At 44.2% G+C, this 22,197-nt stretch overlaps 1 protein-coding gene across 1 annotated transcript in view; it reads right to left on the bottom strand.

The window, feature by feature from the left end:
- PPEF2 (protein phosphatase with EF-hand domain 2) overlaps positions 1-21,986 on the bottom strand; it is a 39,284-nt gene extending 17,298 nt beyond the window's left edge. Inside the window, exons 1-10 of the mRNA XM_025386243.1 lie at positions 21,690-21,986; positions 16,260-16,372; positions 11,914-12,041; positions 11,702-11,759; positions 10,017-10,192; positions 8,279-8,393; positions 7,219-7,265; positions 5,078-5,244; positions 3,652-3,688; positions 3,415-3,564 (exon numbers count right to left, since the gene is read on the bottom strand). Of these exons, the coding sequence (XP_025242028.1) occupies positions 3,415-3,564; positions 3,652-3,688; positions 5,078-5,244; positions 7,219-7,265; positions 8,279-8,393; positions 10,017-10,192; positions 11,702-11,759; positions 11,914-12,041; positions 16,260-16,314 (933 nt within the window). The 5' untranslated portion in view covers positions 16,315-16,372; positions 21,690-21,986. The remainder of the gene's footprint in view (positions 1-3,414; positions 3,565-3,651; positions 3,689-5,077; positions 5,245-7,218; positions 7,266-8,278; positions 8,394-10,016; positions 10,193-11,701; positions 11,760-11,913; positions 12,042-16,259; positions 16,373-21,689) is intronic.
- Positions 21,987-22,197: the final 211 nt, after the last annotated feature.

Genomic DNA, 22,197 nt, shown 5'->3' with positions numbered 1-22,197 from the left:
AGAGAGAGAGAGAGAGAGAGACAGACAGAAAGAAAGAAAGAAAGAAAGAAAGAAAGAAAGAAAGAAAGAAAGAAAGAAAGAAAGAAAGAAAGAAAGAAAGAAAGAAAGAAAGGAAAAAAAAGAAAGAAAGGAAGGAAGGAAGGAAAGAGAGAGAGAGAAAAAAAAAGGAAAGAAAGGAAGGAAGAAAGAAAAGAGAGAGAGGCTGGGCATGTAATCCCAGTACTTTGGGAGGCTAAGGTGGATCACCTGAGGTTGAGAGTTCGAGACCAGCCTGACCAACACAGAGAAACCCCGTTTCTACTATTTTAGATGGAGTGTCGCTCTGTCACCAGGCTGGAGTGCAGTGGCGCAATCTCGGTTCACTGCATCCTCTCCCTCCCAGGTTCAAATGATTCTTCTGCCTCAGACTCTCAAGTAGCTGGGGCTATAGGTGCGTGTCACCAAGCCCAGCTAATTTTTGTATTTTTAGTAGAGACGGGGGTTTCACCATGTTGGCCAGGATGGTCTCTATCTCTTGACCTTGTGATCTGCCCTCCTTGGCCTCCCAAAGTGCTGGGATTACAGGTATGAACCACCGTGCCTGGCCCAGGAATTTTATTTTAAGGATTTTATTATCTGCTTCAAGCAGCATCCCTAACTTAACGAGATTAATAGTGTTATTATGTTTTCAGTCTTTTCCAAATAGGCGCTGTTCTGGGCACTTTCTGTAAATTAGTTGATTAACCCTCATACCAATCCTATAAGATAGCGTCTTTTATAGTACAGATAAGAAAACTGAGGCACAAAATACTAAGACTCTTCCAGGACTGAATCCAGATAGTCTGCCTCTGGAGCCCATACCTCTCTGTACTTCTCTCCCAAGTAGTCCTTGGACTGTATCATTTGCTGCATCACCCTCTCTCCAGACCTTGGCAAACCAAATACTGGGAAGTTAGCTTTTTGCTAAGCCACAGAAAATAAACTTTTCTTTAGCATTCTTTCCTAGAGTTCCTTCTTCTCTGTTTACAAAATTAAACATGATTCTTCCCATGAGATAATTTGCTGTACTGTGGCTTGCTGTCTCCGCCTCCAGACATACAAGCAGCTGGTCAGAACATTTGAGTTGAAAGTTTGTGAGAAACATCAAGATACAACTGATGGCTAAGTGTGGCCACTCATGCCTATAATCCCAACACTTGGGAGGCCAAAGTGGGAGGATTACTTGAGCCCAGGAATTCAAGACCAGCCTGGGAAACATAGTGAGACCCCATCTCTACAAATAAACTTTTTTTGAGACGGAGTCTTGCTCTGTTGCCAGGCTGGAGTGTAGTGGTGTGATCTTGGCTCACTGCAGTGTCCGCCTCCCGGGTTCAAGCGATTCTCCTGCCTCAGCCTCCTGAGTAGCTGGGATTATAGGCGCGTGCTGCCACGCCCAGCTAATTTTCTTGGATTTTTAGTAGAGATGGGGTTTCACCATGTTGGCCAGGATTGTCTTTATCTCCTGACCTCGTGATCTGCCCGCCTCGGCCTCCCAAAGTGCTGGGATTACAGGCGTGAGCCGTGGTGCCCAGCATAAATTTTTTTTTTTTTTTTTTTTTTTTTTTTGAGACGGAGTCTTGCTCTGTTGCCCAAGCTAGAGTGCAGTGGCATGATCTCAGCTCACCAAAACCTCTGCTTCCGGGGTTCAAGCGATTCTCCCGCCTCAGCCTCCTGAGTAGCTGGGATTACAGGTGTGCGCCACCATGCCTGGCTAATTTTTGTATTTTTAGTAGAGACAGGGTTTCACCATGTTGGTCAGGCTGGTCTCAAACTCCTTACCTCGTGATCCGCCCGCCTCCGATTCCCAGAGTGCTGGAATTACAGGCATGAACCATCACGCCCGGCCCTCTACAAATAATTTAAAAAAAAATTAGCCAAGCATGATTGTGTGTGACTGTAGTCCCAGCTACTCAGGAGGCTGAGGCTGGAGAATTGCCTGAGCCCAGGAGGTCAAGGCTGCAGTGAGCCGTGATCGTGGCATCACACTCCAGCCTGGGTGACAGAGTGAGACCCTGTCTCAAAAACAAACAAACAGAAAAAGATAAAACAGATGTGTAAGTGAAAACACTGAGTTTGGGTGTACAGGGACACACAGAAGTTTCTAGTTGCCAAACCACAAGGAGTCATATCCTTACTTGCTAAATAGTATCTAAGTCTAGAAACCACACATTAGGGTGGCAGAGTAACAAGAAACCTGGGTCTCTGGACAACTTCATAGAACCAAACTGTCATTTCAGCCAACAATCGCCTATTCCAGGATTCAAACCCAGGTCTGTCTGACTCTAAAGCCATATTCTTTCATTTCATATACGTCTCATATACATAGACTTTCATATCCATATCCATTAGAATTGCCCAAAGTTGAAGTAGACTGATTGTGTGGTGATGAGTTCCCTGTCTTTGGAACTTCCCAGGAAAATGTTGTTATGGATGTTGTAGCAGCATTTCCTGTGTGGGATGAGTCAAGTTTAAGAGTTAAGTGAAAGAAAATAGAACCTTTGCTTTCTAGGTTTTCATTTCCAAAATGAAATGGGAAATAGAAATCTATTGTTATTGGTAAATCATACATTCTGTCTCACACTCTTCCACTCCCAACCCCAACGCATTCTGGTTATTGTGTGTTCCTTTAGGGCAGGCACCATCTCTGTTTCATCTTTTTATCTCCCTAACACTTTCTTTGCACATAGTAAGCACTCAAAACATACTTGTTGAGTTTAACTGAAATTGATCTTCATCTTTTTTTCTGCCAACTAGCACGCTCTCTGAATGTAGCAGTAGGCACTAAATAACATATTTCTTGACTTTAATTGAAGGTAATACGAATTATTTGGGAAACGTAGGCTCTTTAGGTGACAATGATTGAGAGGTAGTGTTTAGAATTATCTAGATCCAATGGCAGATAACACGGCACTGGTTGCTACTCCCCACTAGCATGTACATGGTAGACATGACAAAGTGACTGCAGCACACTTGCCCCCTAGCCCAACTGCAGATTCTCAATCTTTTTTTTTTTTTTTTTTTTTTTTTAGAAAAAGGTTCTCGCTGTGTCCCTGCAAGATGGAGTGCAATGGCAATCAGAGCTCACTGCAGCCTCCCAAGTAGCTAAGACTACAGGCCCATGCCACCACTCCCAGCTAAGTTTTTAATTTTTTTGTAGAGACAGGGTTTTGCTATGTTGCCCAGGCTCATCTCAAACTCCTGGTCTCAAGCAATCTTCCTGTCTTCTAAAGTGCTGAGATTATAGGCATGAGCCACTGTGCCCAGCCTCCGTACTCTTAACAGCCTCCACACTCTTAGCCATAATGAGTTGACTGCAGTCAGCATGTGAGACAACATTTACGTTGGCAATGAGACTGGGCATTATGGTGAAATTTGTATTATTTCATTAACCACTACCTTGTTCCTCTCTATTTTGTCCAAAAGCTCCAGATCAGTTATGTCTGACACCCCACCATGAAGAATTAGAACTTTCTCATCTATCAGAGTGGCCAGTGGAAGCCAACAGAAAACATCTTGCAGGGTTCTTAGTATTTCCTTCCCATGTATCTGGAAAAAATGATATGAACAAAATGTCAAATAATTCACTCAACTTATCTGAACTAAGAGAAACTTTTGTCTTTAAAGGCAGTGCACCTTGTATTTGTTCATCACTTCCTTGGTGAAGCCATATCTAGATTTAGAAGCACAAATAGATATTAGAGTAAATTCGGTGACAATAATCAGGGCATAATCACATCTTCAGAAGAATGCATATTCTGGGTATATGTACTTAAATACATAGAAAAGGGACCGAGGAATAATCACCAAAATGTTTACAATTATATCATTATCCCTGGGTAGATAAATTATGTGATATTTTAATTTTCTTCCTTTTGCTTATCTGTATTTCCTACTTGACTATCATGAATCTCTATTGTTTATATGATAGAGTATGTGTATGCAAAAACAAATTCAATGGTTTCATTGGAATAGTAAAATAATGTGTAAATTAAAAAAAAAAAATCTGGGCCAGGCACGGTGACTCACGCTTGTAGTCCCAGCACTTTGGGAGGCTGAGGTGGGTGGATCATGAGGTCAGGAAATCGAGACCATCCTAGCTAACACGGTGAAACCCCGTCTCTCCTACAAATACAAAAAATTAGCTGGGTGTGGTGGCAGGCGCCTGTAGTCCCAGCTATTCGGGGCGCTGAGGCAGAAGAATGTTGTGAACCCAGGAGGCGGAGCTTGCAGTGAGCTGAGATCGTACCACCGCACTCCAGCTGGGTGACCCAGCAAGACTCTGTCTCAAAAAAAAAAAAAAAAAAAAAAAATTCTGGGCTGGACGCAGTGGCTCATGCCTGTTATCCCAGCACTTCGGGCGGCCGAGGCGGGTGTATCTCTTGAGGTCAGGAGTTGAAGACCAGCCTGGCCAACATGGTGAAATCCCGTCTCTACTAAAAATACAAAAAAAATTAGTCGGGCATGGCGGTGGGTGCCTGTAATCCCAGCTACTTGGGAGGCAGAGGCAGGAGAATTGCTTGAAACTGGGAGGTGGAGGTTGCAGTGAGCCAAGATCACGCCATTGCACAGCCTGGGCAACAAGAGTGAAACTCCATCTCAAAAAAACATCTGACTGTGTGTGGTGGCTCACGTCTGTAAATCCCAGCACTTTGGGAGGCTAAGGGGGTGCAGATCACTTGAGGTCAGGAGTTTGAGACCAGCCTGGCCAACATAGTGAAACCCTGTCTCTAATAATAATACAAAAATTAGCTGGGCATGGTGGTGCACTCCTGTAATCCCAGCTACTTGGGAAGCTGAGGCAGGAGAATCACTTGAACCCAGGAGGCAGAGGTTGCAGTGAGCTGAGATCATGACTGCACTCTAGCCTGGGTGACCAAGGGAGACTCTGTTTCCAAGAAAAAAAAATTTTTTTTAAATGTTATATATTGTGTATTCTGCTTTTTTAAAAAATTGGAAAACTAGTTTTAAAGTCATTTAACAAATAAGAAGTTCTGGAGAAATAATGTTTTACAATCACAACAAACAAACATCAACTACCCAAGCATGTTTTGACTTGTACCGTAAGTTCACCATATGGTCCTCATGGTTTCCTCTGTTAAGATGGAACTCTTTGGGGTAAACCAGCATGAAGGCAAAAAGAATCATCAGGATCTCTACTGAATCTTTGCCTCGATCCACAAAGTCACCGTTGAACACATAGGACCGTTCTGGTGATGGGAGGCCATTCTTTTCAACAAAGAGACCCGTCAAAGAATGAATGAGAGGAAGGAAATAGGAAATTAGGTTAAAACCAATAGGCATTTGACAATCACATCTAACACCAATTCTCTGCTTTCTAGGTCTCCTCAAGCATGAAACATCAGTAAATGATGGAAATAACTTCTATTGATCTTATATTTCCTTTCCAGAGAGGCTAAGGTTATGAGATGCTCCTTTAGACAAAGCCTGAGTGTTGCCATGTGGTGTGGAGCAAAGGGCACCAAACTTGTGATGCGAAGGCCAGTTTTAAGTTCTGGCCACAGAACTATCTTTAACTAGAAATAATAATGCCTGCCATAGATTTCTCAGGATTAAACAAGATAATGCATTGGAAAATGCTTTGGGAAATGTAATATGTGTAGAAAGTAATATTCCATTAAAAAAATTATACTCATCTCCCTTGTTATATGTTCTACACATTATAACTAAAATATATATGAAAATAGCTTTTGGTTGTTTTGATAATAATCAGTTTTCTTTATGTAGAAGAAAGAAAATCAGTTGCTGAATAGTTATTTATTTATTTATGTTTTAAGAGACAGGGCCTCACTATGTTGCCCAGGCTGACCTCAAACTCATGGCCTCGAGTGATCCTCCCACTTTGGCCTCCCAAAGTGCTGGGATTACAGGCATGAGCCACTGCACCTGGCCCCTTCTAGTTATTAATTGAACATTTTATATTTGTTAAATAGACTGCAAAAATTTACTAGAATATAATGCAGTGCTGACTTTTCTATTATGTATTTGCTGCAGCAGAGTAGCAAATATTATTAAAAATAGTATTTTAGGCCGGGCACGGTGGCTCAAGCCTGTAATCCCAGCACTTTGGGAGGCCGAGATGGGCGGATCACAAGGTCAGGAGATCGAGACCATCCTGGCTAACCCGGTGAAACCCCGTCTCTACTAAAAAATACAAAAAACTAGCCGGGCGAGGTGGTGGGCGCCTGTAATCCCAGCTACTTGGGAGGCTGAGGCAGGAGAATGGCGTAAACCCGGGAGGCGGAGCTTGCAGTGAGCTGAGATCCGGCCACTGCACTCTAGCCTGGGCGACAGAGCGAGACTCCGTCTCAAAAAAAAAAAAAAAAAAAAAAAAAATTTGGCTATCGTGAGACACGTTAGTTTTACCCTACTGATGATCTGTTGTTGCCAAGGTAATCCTGCTGGGTATGAACCCGCAGGTTCAGACATTTGGTGTATGTGCTTGGCTCAGGAGCCAATGGGGCGAACCTACCATCTGTGGGATTTTGACTGAATGCCTCTAAGTCAGAATCCCGCCCAGGCGGAACCATAGGGCAGCGCTGCGGGGCCTCGGTTGGCCTCGGAGCCTCTGTTGGCCTCGGATAGCCGGTCTCTCAATGGCCTGGGATAGCCGGTCTCCCGCCCTCCCGGCCGGCGGGCAGTTCAGCCCCGCAAGCGCACAGGGACCCGCGGCTGGTCTAGAGAGTCCCTCCTCCTGGGAAACCGGGTGCAGCAGGAAAGGCAGCAGCCCCCTCGCCCGTCACGCAACGCACATTCGTGGGGAACCTGACATTAAACCATTCGTAGATGACCTGCTTCTGGATCGGGATTTCGTACTGAGCAGAGCAGCTCCCTCGCTGTGATCTACTGAAAGTCAGCCCTCCACACAAGGGTTTGAAATAAATAAATAAATAAATAAATAAGGACATGGTGGCATGCACTAGTGGTCCCAGCTACTCGGGAGGCTGAGGTGGGAGGATTGCTTGAACCTGGGAGGCCAGAGGTTGCAGTGAGCCTAGATCTCACCACTGCACTCCAGCCTAGGTGACAGAGTGAGACCCCCATCTCAAAAATAAAAATAAAAATAAAAAATAATATTTTAAAAATTCAAGTAATATTTAAGCATTTGTTCAATTGATACTGAATTTGAGCTTCTAAATTAAGCTTCAGAGCAAGAAAGTAATTTAATTTGAATATTCATACCTTATAAAATATAAATATTAAGTCATCCAATTGGCCATGTAAGTCTCCTAACAAAGACAGAAAAAGAATATCAGTTCTGATTTTTCCTTACCAGTGCTTCTAATTTTTATTATAAGAAAGAAAATACCCAGAAGAATCTGACAACAAAACCCTACAGTTACTAAGTTTTCCATATGTAAGATAAGGATAAATATAATTTCTCCTTATTGCAGAGATAGTATTGAAAGTAGAAGGCATAATATTTTTTCTGCCTGATTATTGTAAATAGTAAATGAGCTACATTTTTATTGAAGCAAAGATGGGACACAACAATGCAGGGTTGCAAACCTAGATGAGAACTGGAGAGATTTTGCCCATGTTAAAGTAGGAAGCAGCTACTCACTTATGAGCCAGTGTTAGAAGATTTTTCAGGAGACTTTTAAAGCAAAATCTAGACCTTAATATAAAATCCTACAAATTTCAAATGTTGAAATACCATTTTTAAAAGTTTATGAACATTGCAAGGCAAGCAAGACCTATCTGCAGGCTGCAGGTGCCCCCAGCAGTGCCAGTTACAATCCCTCGTGTACTGGAGCCTCCCTCCACTAGGTTAAGGTGTGGCACGTCAGTCTACAGTGGATGTTAAAAACCACTGGAAACATAAGATGGGGAAAACAGTCATTAACAGGACTTCTTTCCAGGAGAGGAATGTGTGTGGATGGGAAGAATAATTTGCTAGTCACTGGGGCTTTCTCAAGTACCATGAAATAAACCATCTTCTAACAAGGAGGGTCTGGTTATTTGCAGAGATTTTGTTTTGAATGAAGAACATGAGTTTGAGTCAATATGAATTGCTTGGGAAAATAAAGCAGAGGCTGGGCCCTGAGCTCCGTGGTCCCCTTCGCTGCACCATCACCTCTTCTTTAAGTACATATGGAGTGAATATGCAAATCATGAATCTGAAGGGGTTAAACTTGGCTTATCATCACATCTCCCTGCAGCCACTCCTCTCACATCCCCACACAGGTAGAGCGTTCTTGTTTGTGTCTAGCATGGAAAGCCGCTTCTAATCGGCTCTTACCACACACTGTGATCTCCTCGCTGTAACAGGTTGAGACCCGGTTGATGTTTGGCAGCTGCACCAGATGTTTCTTGGTTTCATACAAAAGGTTCAAGACGTAGCGAGCATGGAGCTGCTACTGGGAGGAAGCGGAGGGAGGGAAGAAAAACACACTGATATTCGTGAAGGAAAACGGTCCTTCCCTTTACTGCTTAACAACCCCAATCACCCAAGACCCCAAAAGTAACCCCAGTAAACGGCTCCTGGGACTATGCACGGATTCTTCCTTTTTCACCCAACTTCTGCCCTTGTTTCTGCTTTTCATCATCCCCACTTGTTCCTTCTGCAAATATTGAGCTACTTTTCTCTTTCCTGTCTACTCTATTAAACCCTTCCTTGCCTTTAGCATGGGAGGACCATGTGATTGTCTCAGTAAAGTATGACTAAGTGCAGGTGTGTTGATGGTACTGACTGATCCTGTCATTACTGGAATATATCAGCTCAGCTCCTCCTGCAATGAGTTACATTCATGGGGAAAAGGGGAAGGATTGAATTCTGACATGGAGCCAGAAACTGACTCTCTCTCACCACGTCTACCGTACCATCAGAGTTCCAAGCCACTATCGTCTTTCGCCTGGACCACTGCAGTAGTCTCTTGACTGGTCTCCCTGCTTTGGCCCTGGCCACCTACACTGTCCTAACACAGCAACCAGAATGATTATTTTAAAAAACAAGTCAGGGCTAGGGATAGTGGCTCACGCCTGTAATCCTAGCATTTTGGGAGGCCGAAGTGGGGAGATCACAAGGTCAGGGGATCGAGACCATCCTGGCTAACACAGTGAAACTCCATCTCTACTAAAAATATAAAAATATTAGATGGGCATGGTGGCGGGCACCTGTAGTCCCAGCTACTTGGGAGGCTGAAGCAGGAGAGTCGCTTGAACCCAGGAAGCGGAGGTTACAGTGAACTGATATTGCACCACTACACTCCAGACTGGCTACAGAGCGAGACTCCGTCTCAAGAAAACAAAACAAAAGAAAAAAACAAGTCAGATTATGTCATTCCTATGTCTGCTGTCTCCTTGTCTTGTTCAGAAGAATAAAAGTCCACCCCCCTCACCTCCATTACTCTTCCCCTGGCTCCCTCTTCTCCAGCCACAGTGGCCTCCTGAGGTTCTTGAACAGTCCAGGCAAGTTTCTGCTTCGGGGATTTTCCAAGTGTTCCTCCCTCTGCCTGGAATGCTCTTTCCCTCGAGCATTCCTCACCACCTTAGATCTTTGCTCAGAAATCACCTTCCCAGACAACTCTATAGAACTGCTATTTCTTCCACCCATAACTTAGTTTGTTCTTTTCCATAGCTCTCATCACCTTCTAATATACAGCATAATTGTCTTATTTATTGTTCATTGTCTGCCTCCCCGATGGATTGCCAGCCCCATAAGGGCAGAGATTTTATCTGTTTTGTTCACTGCTGTATCCTCAGAGCCCAGAGCAGTGTGGGGCACAAAGCAGTGCTCAGTAGTTACGTGTGGGATGAATGAACACTGAGATTATGTGATTAGGAAGAAAAGCTGTCAGTCATCAGACCTGGCTGACTGACCGCAAGGTCCTGGCTAAGCACAGCAGGGGTAGAATCTCTCTAGTGGACACATGACATGAACATCCTAAATCTGGGGCCATTCTTTCTGTGCTGGGTTTGGTCTCCCTTTACACATTGCATGGAGTTGGTTCTGACCCAAGTTCCCCAGGTGAGCTTACTTGTTTCAGTCTGAATGCTTCTATCAGGGCAGTTGCATGGTCAGGCAGGAGCGGGAAGGAGAGGCGTGGCCCCGTGTAACTGTCGGGTACCTCTATGGACTCATAGTCACTGCATTTCTCCATCTCAGGGTCCTGGGTGAATCTGTCCTCAGTGAACATGCGGGTCAGGAATTCCCCTAGTCCCGATAGAAAAGGTGGATCAGCTTATGATCATCTGATCATGCAGTCTGCAGGCACTATAGAATAGTCCTTGGCTGGGCACGGTGGCTAACACCTCTAATCTGAGAACTTTGCAGGGCCGAGGAGGGAGGATTGCTTGAGCCCAGGAGTTTGAGAACAGCCTAGGCAACATAAGGAAACTGTCTCTACAAAAAATTTTTAAAAATTTAGCCAGCCATGCTGTCGCACACCTGTAGGTCCAGCTACTCAAGAGGCTGAGATGGGAGGATCACTTGAGCCTGGGACGCAGAGGTTGCAGTGAGCTGAGATGACACCACTGCACTCCACCCTGAGCGATGGAGTGAGACCCTGTCTCAAAAAAAAAAAAAAAAAAAAAGTCCTTCCCTGGGCTGTTGAAGCAGGACATGGTTAATCTGGCTTCAGCTTCAGCTCCAGCACAGAAGAGGAAAAAGGAAGGAGAAAGTGACAACAGACTAGCATGGGCAGGAGGAAAAAGTCATGCTTTCTACTTTTATTCTAAAAGATCAAGATTTGTCAGACTTAGAGAGTACAGAAATGTTGGGACCTGGATTTGCAAGCAGAAGGAAAGGGGAAAGCCAGAGTGGAAAAATCATTCACAAGCATTTATATTGCATTTAGTGAGTGCAACAGGTGCATCAGACCTGGCAGTGCCTTCCAGCAGCTTCCAGCTGCCAGCATGTGCGTCTCTAGACTGAGGGCATATTTCCTGGATCCGGGTGGCAGGCCAGAAATGCTATGGAATTAACAACCTCCTGGCTGGGCCCAGAGGTTCACACTTGTAATACCAGCACTTTGGGAGGCCGAGGCAGGTGGATCGCTTGAGGCCAGGAGTTCAAGACCAGTCTGGTTAACATGGTGAAACCCTGTCTCTACTAAACATACTAAAAATTAGCCAGGTGTGTTGGCGCACACCTGTAATCCCAGCTACTCGGTGTCTGAAGTTCAATCACTTGAACCTAGGAGGTAGAGGTTGCAGTGAGCCAAGATCATGCCACTGCACTCCAGCCTGGGTGACAGAGCGAGACTCCTTGTCTCAAAAAGGAAAAGAAAAGAAAAGGCCTCCTATTCTTCCCTCCCACCTCCCCATCTGCTTTCAACCAATGATTCCCTGGAGTTGACACAGAAAAACTCCAGTTCCCTCTGCCTGCAGCGGGGATAATTCTGAGGCTTGTGTTTTGCACTATTTCCCAGGCACACTGAGTTGTTGGACTGGCTGCCGTTCCTTTCCTGAATCCCTTCCCCACTCCCTCCCACCCCCAGAGTTTCTTGAACTTAATAAATGAACTCCTTGCACTCAAATTCTTCTCTCCAGGTGTGTGTTTAGGAGAACTCGGCATGAAACCCCAGCCTCTTACTTGTCAGTCCCTTGCTTATTCCCTGGCTGTCATCAGATTCATGGTTTCAGTCCCTGGGCATCCCCCACCTCACCCTGCAATCTGTGGCCTTGGGACAGGAGGACATGACATGTGGCAGTTCATACTCACTCTCGTTGTGGCTGCTGGGGATGAAGTGATCCATGAGATAGCTGAAGAAGTCATGGAGCTGCAGAAGAAGCCAAGGAGACGTGGCTTTAGAGGTGAGGGAAAAGAGAACCCACAAGTGGTCCGGTTGGCCTCACCTTCGGAGCACCCAAGCCCTGCTGCCCAAGGGCTGAAAGGCAGAGCAGGAGGTGGCTCTGTCCCACATCTCATTGTACCTTGACTTGGTCTTGCTGCCCAGCATATTCTATAGATTGGAAGATGCTCCAGGTGCAACGCCGCCTCATCTCCAGGCGGGCCACGTAGCGCCGGTACCATCTCTGGATCAGGGCTGCTGCCTTGAAGGCTACGACACCGATGGAGAAGCAAGCCTGTGAGCTGGGACTCCCTGGGCCAGGGGTTTAGGGGTAGGGAGAGGAAGCTGCTCAGCCCTCTCCCATTGTATATGTGAGGACAAGATGGAGCGGAAGCACTACCCATTGAGGCCCATAAGAAGTATCTCCCTTTCTGCTGGTGATAGTGTTTTTCCCCATTTCCAGCCCCTCCCCTTCATTCCTGCCTGATGGTTATACTAATGTCACTGTAGGTTTATTAGAATTCCCATGTCTTGATGAAAACATTTCTGTGTAGGGATGAAAAGGTAGGACTGCCAGGATTCCTAGAAGGAGATGTAAACTCTTCTGCAAGGATGCAGCATCCCTGACAGGTTATAATGCGGGGATGGGGTGGACATTTTGATATTGTGACAATAGACTGGATGTCAGGACAAGCTCTGTGGTTTCAGGCAAGTCATCTGGGGCCTCAATGTCCTCATCTGGAAAAGGGGCGGGACCAGATGAAGACTGGGAAAGGGAAACAATAGACAGATACGCAAATGAATGCATCCTATGATGTCAGGGGGCAGCAAGCGTTTCCCAGCTCCCATGCTTGCCACCCCCAGTTCCGTAATATCCCTGCAGGCTTTAAGCACCCCCATCATAAGATAGACAGCACTGACCATGCAGTCCCCCACATGCCCACTGGGCCTCTCATTTTTGCCAGGACCTGTGCCAGGTAACCAGGTAGGGCAGGTTAGGGTGTAGAGTTTTGTTCTTTATATAAGGTTTAGGACCTGTGGTCAAGTATCGTTGTCAGAGAAGGGAACAGCTGTCCACATAACTAGATTCTTTTTAAGCTCCAAGGCCTAGATACGTTGCTGGTGATGAATGGACTATTTGTGGATAAAGCTGGATTAGACACCCTGCAGGCTGACTCAGGTCAACCTCATAAATAGTAGACAGATTGATTTAATATATTTAGTTTGCATTAGAGAGATAATAGAATTCTTGCTGATTTTCCTAAGAGGAAAGATGATGGTGACGTGGCAAAAGAGAAGCTGGGAGGAACTTAAACAAAGCTAAACTTGATTTCCTATGAAAACAAAATTCATACTACTAGTATTTCTCAAAGGCACTCGCTAAATAATAAGAGATGAGGTTGAACCCCACTGACTGACTTACGTAAAACCATGTTCAGAATAGTGAATGAGGCCGGGCGCGGTGGCTCAAACCTATAATCCCAGCACTTTGGGAGGCTGAGGCTGGTGGATCACCTGAAGTGAGGAGTTCGAGACCAGCCTGGCCAACATGGTGAAACCTCATCTCTACTAAAAATACAAAAATTAGCTGGGCATGGTGCAGGCATCTGTAATCCCAGCTACTTGGGAGCCTGAGGCAGGAGAATCGTTTGAACCTGGGAGGCAGAGATTGCAGTGATCCGAGATTGCACCACTGCACTCTAGCCTGGGTTAGAGACTCTGACACACACACACACACACACACACACACACACACACAAAAGAGAATAGTGAATGAGAGGCCCAGGGCTGGTGCCACAGATTCTTTAGAGATTCCTGGTAAACATGCAGGTTGCTACACCTCACCCTGGACCTGCAACATCAGAATCTCTACAGGTGGAATCCAGGAAGGAATCTGAAGGTTTAACAAGCTCCGTACTTAATTCTTTCCTGTGCTAAAGTTAAGGACCACTGAGGAAGATCATGGACATCAATGTTGTCTGCTAACGCCTTGCCCTGAGCATTCTAAGGCCAGTGTTGCCAATGATGAGACATACGTATTATATGCTCAGTCTTGCTTTGGCTACTCAGGCAGCAGAAGTGGGCAACACCTTTCATTCTCCCTCTTCTTTTCTTCCTCCCAGTTGGCTATCTGGTAGGGTGTGGCAGGGAGCTGGCTTGCTTTTAATTGAGATGGACTCTGGATCTTTTAAAATCCTTTAACGCATTATGTATTTTTAATAGCACAATGCAAAAATGTATAGGCCCTTCTTACTTGGGCCATGTGTAAACTAAATTATTAGGGTACAAATTACAAATACACCTGGGCTGTAAAAACTCTACATGTAACAACACTGTGAGAAAATTGTGAACCAAGGCAATGCACAGTAGGGTGTGGGAGAACAGATAAATTATTTAAGAAAAATAGAACAGAGAATTTTTTTGATGGTTACCCTCTTATTTTTATCATCTTGTCAAGAATATTTATGTCTCTATATACAACACTGATTTAAAGGGAAAAAAACGATGCCTGTAGGAAGAAGTACCTTTCTCTAATGGAAGTATAAGCTTGCCAAAAGGTAACCAATAAAAAATTAATGAATTATGACATTCCTTTAAGGAAAATAGCCTAATATGGACTTCCAATAAGAAACGGCATGCTTACGCAGATGTAGGACTCCCTCACACTCCAACACATTAAAAAAGCGCATAAAATAAGCTAATTTTCTTTTTAACTGATAGTTGAAATCAAAAGCATTGAAGGGAGATGTCTGGGTGCCAGAAATGAAGACAGAACCCATAACCAAAGGCAGTTACAGGCACTGAAGTCAGGCAGGCCCCAGGGGAATCCACATGTCTCAGGAGCTGGGGGTTTAACACCCAGGGGATGGGAGTGAGTTCTTGGGTTCTGTGCATGGCAGGGAGTGGTAATTGGACTGTCTGTGAAAAGGCAGGAGCTGGGGAAGTTTCCGTACCTTGCGCGATCTAATAAATCTCTGCCTACCAGCCCCTGTGGTAGCAGGAGGTGAGCTGGCCTAGAACTCAGTGAGATAGGAAGTCTCAACCTGTGGCGTGTGTAGGTTGAATTCATGTTATTCACAAGATAAGGAAATCCTGAGCTGAAGCTAATTCCAAAATTGGCCCAAACAAATGACAAACTGGGAAAAAATGTTTGCAATTTATATCGAAGTTTATATCCCTACCATATTAGAAATGGTTTCACTCGTTCACCCAGGCTGGAGTGCAGTGACATGATCATAGCTCACTGCAGGCTTGAACTCCTGTGCTCAAGCAATCCTCCCACCTCAGGCTCCCAAGTATCTAGGACTACAGGTGCTCACCACCACACCCAGCTAATTAATTTTTTTTTTTTTTTTTTTTTTTTGCTGGACGTGGTGGCTCGTGCCTGTAATCCCAGCACTTTGAAAGGCCGAGTCAGGCAGATCACCTGAGGTCAGGAGTTCGAGACCAGCCTGATCAACATGGTGAAGCCCTGTCGCTACTAAAACTACAAAAAATTAGCCAGGCATGGTGGCACCCGCCTGTAATCCAAACTCCTCGGGAAGCTGAGGCAGGAAAATTGCTTGAACCCAGGAGGCGGAGGTTGCAGTAAGCCAAGATCGTGCCATTGCAATCCAGCCTGGGTGACAGAGGGAGACTCGGTCTCAAAAAAAAAAAATTTTTTTTAGGTCAGGCATGGTGGTTCACACCTGTAATCCCAGCACTTTGGGAGGCCGAGGCAGGTGGATCACCTGAGGTCAGGTGTTCAAGATCAGCCTGGTCAATATGGTGAAATCCTGTCTCTATTAAAAACAAAACACAAAAATTAGCCAGGCATGGTGGCGAGCGCCTGTAATCCCAGCTACTCAGGAGGCTGAGGCAGGAGAATCGCTTGAACCCAGGAGGTGGAGGTTGCAGTGAGTAGAGATCGTGCCACTGCACTCCAGCCTGGGCAACAGAGAAAGACTCTGTCTCAAATTTTTTTTTTTTTTTTTAAAGAGATGGTATTTTGCTCTGTCGCCCAGGCTGGTTTCAAACTCCTGGGCCCAAGTGAGATTCTCTTATCTCAGCCTCCTAAAGGGCTGGGATTACAGGGGTGACCCACAACTCCTGGCCTATTGTTTTAAAAAAAAATTGTTAGATTAGCCACTAGAGGGAGCTCATGCTTCCTTCTTCCCACCTCATGACCTTTGGACATGCTCTACCCTCTGCCTGGAATGTGTTTCATCCCCTCTTTGCCCAACCTTATTTCATTCATTTGTACTTGGGTAGTTTGGGATCAACCCCAATGGACAACACTAACTCCCTGAGCAAATTTTAATTCTGTCAAATATACTTCAACTGGACATTTTGGTGGGCATGTCACAAGAAGGAGAAGCTGACCTCTAAGAGTTAGCCTGAGGAGAAATGTAAGGGTTTTCTGCTTCTACCCTGAGAACCCCCAACCCTCTCCATGCAATATGGGCTTTGCGGTACCCACAGCTGGTTTGGAAAGTGGGAAACACTTACTTCTCTCTGCATTCTGGAAAGCAGAATGATGTCGGGTGGAGGTGCCGCTTCCCATAGTTGAAGCGCAATGCTCCTGCAGGACGCAGCAGATCCAGAGGACAGTGAGCTGTTTGCTGACAAGAAGAAGAGAGAATCTGTAATAGGAGATTCAGGCAGAGTATTAAATCGGGTGGGCCAAATTGTCTATGAATCATGTGAGATCATCCTCCCCACCTCTCCAGTCTCAGTGCATAAGACGTTCCTCCCCTGAGAGTTCCCTCCGTTTGTCATTCCCTAGGTCTCCCGTTTTCACCCTTTCCACTGCCTTTTCTTTTCAGTCTAGAAACATACTGAAATCTCTTATTCTGCATTCTCAAAGCAATTCATCTGCCACCTCCTCCTCCCTTGACCTCCTATATTCCTCTGTCACCCAACCTCTCTTCTCTTCTCATCCAGACTTATCTCAAGGGTAGACTACAGATTTTCTCTTTACTTCCCCTCAAAATCACCCTTTTCGTCCTCACTGTTGATCAAAGCCTTTCCTGATGTCTCTAATGCCTTCATCTTTTCAGTCGTTACCTTGCCGGAACAGCAAGGCCATTTGTCTCCATAGGCCACACCTTTCTTTCTTTCTTTTTTTTTTTTTTTTGAGATGGAGTCTCTCTCTGTCGCCCAGGCTGGAGTGGTGCGATCTCGGCTCACTGCGAGCTCTGCCTCCCCGGTTCATGCCATTCTCCCCTCTTCAGCCTCCTGGCCAATTTTGTTTTTGTATTTTTAGTACAGACGGGGTTTCACTGTGTTAGCCAGGATGGTCTCGATTTCTTGACCTCGTGATCGGCTCGCCTCGCCTCGGCCTCCCAAAGTGCTGGGATTACAGGTGTGAGCCGCCACGACTGGCCAGGCCACACCTTTATTTCAATTCTACACCTTGAGCTTCTGTGATACCAAACTCTTGTGTTTGTTCTCATCTTTCTGACTTCTTATTCTCTCTGCTTCTTGAGCTCACTTTCCTCTGTCTGTGCCTTAAATGTTGATTTTTATTTTCATTCTAGTCTCAAATATCTGTTGATCTCACTTGGTATATGCTCCCTGGCTGGTTTAATTAACTCTCACATTTTCAGCTATCACTTCCTACCTCTTAGATCTCTGTCTCCATGCCAGATGATCCCTCAACTTCAGCCCCACATACTCAGCTCCCTGAACTTTCACTGGGGTGTCTCAGACTCCAGACAGAACCCATCTTCCAGGCCAGGTGCAGTGGCTCATGTCTGTAATCCCAGCACTTTGGGAGGCCAAGGTGGGCTGATCACTTGAGACCAGCCTGGCCAACATGGTGAAACCTCATCTCCACTAAAAATGCAAAAAAATTAGCCAGATGTGGTGGTGCACACTTGTAATCCCAGCTACTTGGGAGGCCGAGGCAGGAGAATGGCTTGAACCTGGGAGGCAGAGGTTGCAGTGAGCCACGATACGGAACCACTGCACTCCAGCCTGGGCAATGGAGCAAGACTCTGCCTAAAACAACAACAACAACAAAAAACACACATCTTCCCCAAAAGCCTCATCTCTCTTCTCCCCTTTCTTCAAACTCTGTACTTTAACTACCATGACCTCTGTGTTTTTGCTCTTACCTGGAATGTTCTTTCTATCCCACTTCTCTTAAGCTGGCTAACTTTATTCATTCCTAAAGGCTCACTTTAAGCATCACCTTCCTTAAAGAAGCCAGCTTGACATGCCCCTCCTCTGAGCTCCTGAATATCCTGTTCACATTTCCGTCACAGCAATGCCATATTACAGTCTTTAATCTCGTATCTCTGTACTATTAGACTGTGAGTTCCTTCAGAGAAAGACTGTAAGCAAATTCATCATTGTAACCCCAGGATTTAGCACAGTGCCTGACATATAGTAGGGATTCCATAAATATTAACTGAATAAACTTTATGCCTTATTTATTTTTTCCTGACATGTAATAATTGTACATATTTATGGGATACAATGTGATATTCTGATACATGTATACATTGTGTGATCAAAGCATGGTAATTGGCATATCCATCACCTTAAACATTTATCATTTCTTTGTTATGAGGACATTCAAAATTCTCTCTTCTAACTATTTGAAATATACAATGCATTATTGTTAACTATAGTCACCCTACTGTGCAATGGAGTGCCAGAACTTATTCCTTCTATCTAACTGTAACATTGTACCTGTTAACCAACTTTTCCCATCTCCTGCTTCCTTCTATTTTCCCCAGTCTCTAGTAACTACTATTCTATGCTCAACTTTCATGATCTCTTTTTAGCTCCCACATATGAGTGAGATCATGCAGTATTTGTCTTTCTGTGCCTGGCTTATTTCACTCAACATAATGTCCTTCAGGTTCACCCATATTGTCACACAGAACAGGATTTCATCCTTTTTGTGGCTGAATAGTATTCCATTGTGCATATATACTACATTTTCTTCATCCATTCATCCACTGATGGGAATATAGGTTGATCCTATGTCTTGGCTATTGTGAACAATGTTACAATAAACATGAGCATGCAGATGTCTCTTCAAAATACTGATTTCACTTCCTTTGGATATACATCCAAAGTGTAGTGGGATCATTATGCTATATTTCTTTTTATACAACAAAGATGACACTTTCTCTAGTTCTTCTTCAGGAGGTAATGTGAGATGTACTGACTTAACATCAAGAGTGAATTCCACTTCTTTTATTCTTTTCTCTACCTCATTTCTACCCCATTCTCCTCCCCTATTTTTGAAGGTTGTGGTATTGGGGATTATCAAAGAGTTGTTGTCTTTTTCTTTGCAAATCAAAATTAAAGTCTCACCTTGCTTATGTTGGCTAGTTTATTTTGAATAAATAACCAGAGGAAAAAAGGCTGTGATCTCTTTTTGTGTGCCAAATGGTTCCCAGTTCTATGAGATGTCATGAAACCAGAATCTGAGTTTGGGTAAAGTGAGAAGCCATCATGTCCAAACCAACAAAACTGCTCCTAAATATTTGCACAGTTTTAGAACTAGAAGGGACTTCAGCAATGATTCTGCTTGTTAATGACTCACAAGTTGCTTTGATACATTGGTAACTTGACTGCATAGCCAAGTTGTGTATTTAAGAGTGTTTGATGTGGGTGAGAATTTTTGTTCACCTTCTCACTCAATTTTGGACACTTAAACTCTCAGAGACTCAGGTTTCTCATCTATATATCTTCAAAGATCATAAATAATATATTTAATGTACTTAGTATACAGTGAAACCTCAATATATATTGATGGACTGAATCTGGTATCATATTTATCTTTAAATATCAACAATCAAAAACATGTTCTTGGAGGCAGTAAAAGGCATACTATTTCAATGCTACATGAATCAGCGGGATGGATAGTGATTATTGCTGGGTCAAAGATTCTTGTTAAATAAATCCTCTTTTGCCCTTAGGCAACTTTTTTCTCATGAATTTATAAATTCAAAAATGGTGGCAGAATAAGATGACCTACAAATAATTGATTGGAGATAGAAATATAGCATTGCTCTAGAGTAAGGAAGTTGATATCTATCATGGACCAATAAACTATTTAGAACAACCACAAGAGATGAAAGAAATGAAATCTCCCATCAGGTAGTTGTAACTAACTCTTGGTGACCTTTTGTCACCAAGGACAAAAAGGATATGTTTTCCTATGTCATGTGGAAGGGGGAAAGGGGTGCCTAGTTACCATTATAACAACAAAGGCACATGTGATCCCTGCCTTGGGGCTCCATGGTCTCATCTGTTTCTCTGTTATTTATGGATAATGGTAACTTCATTACAGGGTTGTTAGGAGCGTAAAGTGAGGTTATATATGAGGAGTACTTTTCAAATGTTTGTCATCGTCATGAAAAACATAGATAAGGAACTTTCTTAAATGACATCCTCAGAAATCTCTTAAAGTCCTTCTCCTCCTCAAATAAAAAGCACCTTAAGTAATTATCAGTAAAGAATCGAAAAAATACATCACGATGCTTTAAAAACAATGGAATTGTATTCCACCATGACAAAGAACAAGGCAAGTCGATATGCAATCATGTGAAAACAGCCCCAAGATACATTGTTACATGAAGAAAAGCAAATTCCATAAGAGCATGTCTAGTGTGATACCATCTGTATAAAAAAAGTCAGTAAGTATATAAAAATAAAAGACTATACACCAAGCTATTAACAGTAATTACCTCTGAAGAATGAGGTTGGGTGAGAGATTTCCATTTTTAGCTTATATACATCTATTACAGCTTTTATAATGAAAAATCAATAAATATTTTTCTAAAATTTTTACACATAAGAAAAATTAGAAAGTGGCTCTGACTAGGTATCACATATGGCTGCTTAAGAGAAGAAGATGGAGTCATCTACAGACAAACAGAGAACATTCTAGAAATCAATAAGAAAAATGGCCAGGCGCAGTGTCTCACACCTGAAATTCCAGCACTTTGGGAGGCTGAGGCAGGTGGATCACCTGAGCTCCGGAGTTCGAGACCAGCCTAGCTAAGATGGTGAAACCTTGTCTCTACTAAAAATACAAAAATTAGCTGGGCATGGTGGCACGTGCCTATAATCCTAGCTACGTTATTCGGGAGGCTGAGGCAGGAGAATCTCTTGAACTGGGGAGGTAGAAGTTGTAGTGAGCCAAGATTTCGCCACTGCACTCCAGCCTGGGTGACAGAGTGAGACTCTGTCTCAAGAAAAAAAAAAAAGAGAGAGAAATGAATAGAAAGGGGAAGTAGAATAATTCTCAAGGGAAAAAAACTAAAAACGTGAAAACGTCATAAGGTCAGCCATGGAAAATGAGCTTGAGGGAGCCTGAGATTGTTGAATTAGCACCTTTGGTAATCACCAGCTGTCTTCTCCCCCTGGTGATTTCCCAAGCTGAGCCATCTCTCCAGGTGATTAGCACATCCACCCAAAGTGGGTGAGGCCCCTTCTCCTTCTAGAATTTGACTTAGCATCATCAATGCCTTACATTATCATGAAAAACAAAAATTAGCTGGGCGTGGTGGTGTGGCATGCCTGGGGTCCCAGCTTCTCAGGAGGCTGAAGTGAGAAGACTGCTTGAGCCCAAGAATTTGAGGCTGTAGTGTGCTATGATCACACTTATGAACAGCCACTGCACTCCAGTCTGGGCAACATAGTGAGACTCTGTCTCTTAGGAAAAAAAAAAAAGTGTTAATCTGTCCACCAAGTGAGCCCAAGAAATCCAGGGCAGAATGGTCACCCAGCACTTGAAGATCTCATCACACAGATAGCAAAGACCCCATCTGGATGAGTTGATAGATAACAGAGGAGCTGTCTTTGACCTTTGTCACCAAAACAACTCTGTATTTATTTCCTAGGTAAAAACATAAGTTTGTCGCCCTCCTGGCCTCACTCATTTCTACTTTAGGCTAGATAGAAAGTTCTTACCTTCTTTGCTGGGTTTTTTATTTACCATGAGACACAACAAGGGCGTGATCTTTAACATGCGGGCGTGATCCCCATCCTGTCTTCAGAGTTGGCTGAGGGATCCCAGGCTGATCTGATTTCTTTTAGACCCACAGAGCCAATAAAGAAGGTGCAGCCCTAGTCTGGCATGTTTTCTCCCTGAAAAGCAATGGTGACATTCACAGCCCTGGCGAAGCATTCACAGTGACAGGGAAGAAAATTCAGGCTTCCTGCCTCGAAGCAGTAGGCACCCCCCGATGTCAGTCAGATCAGGTCTCCAAGGAGGATTTGAAGGGGGCGATTACATAGTCGGGTGGTTTCTCTAACCACACCCACGTCAGTCCTAAATCTTCTTACTCTCCTGGATTAGAAGACTGTGTTTCCCAGGCCACGTCTGAGAAGCCTGAGCTCCTTAGCCCCAAAATAGCAGAGTGCTGACAAGACACAGGGGCCTAGGGACTCTTGAGTCCAAGGGGAGTCCTCAGCAGAA

Source organism: Theropithecus gelada, chromosome 5 (assembly GCF_003255815.1).
Source record: "Theropithecus gelada isolate Dixy chromosome 5, Tgel_1.0, whole genome shotgun sequence".
NCBI lineage: Eukaryota > Metazoa > Chordata > Mammalia > Primates > Cercopithecidae > Theropithecus > Theropithecus gelada.
The sequence above is the reverse complement of the archived record's forward strand: the minus strand, read 5'-3'. Positions and strand labels throughout refer to the sequence as shown.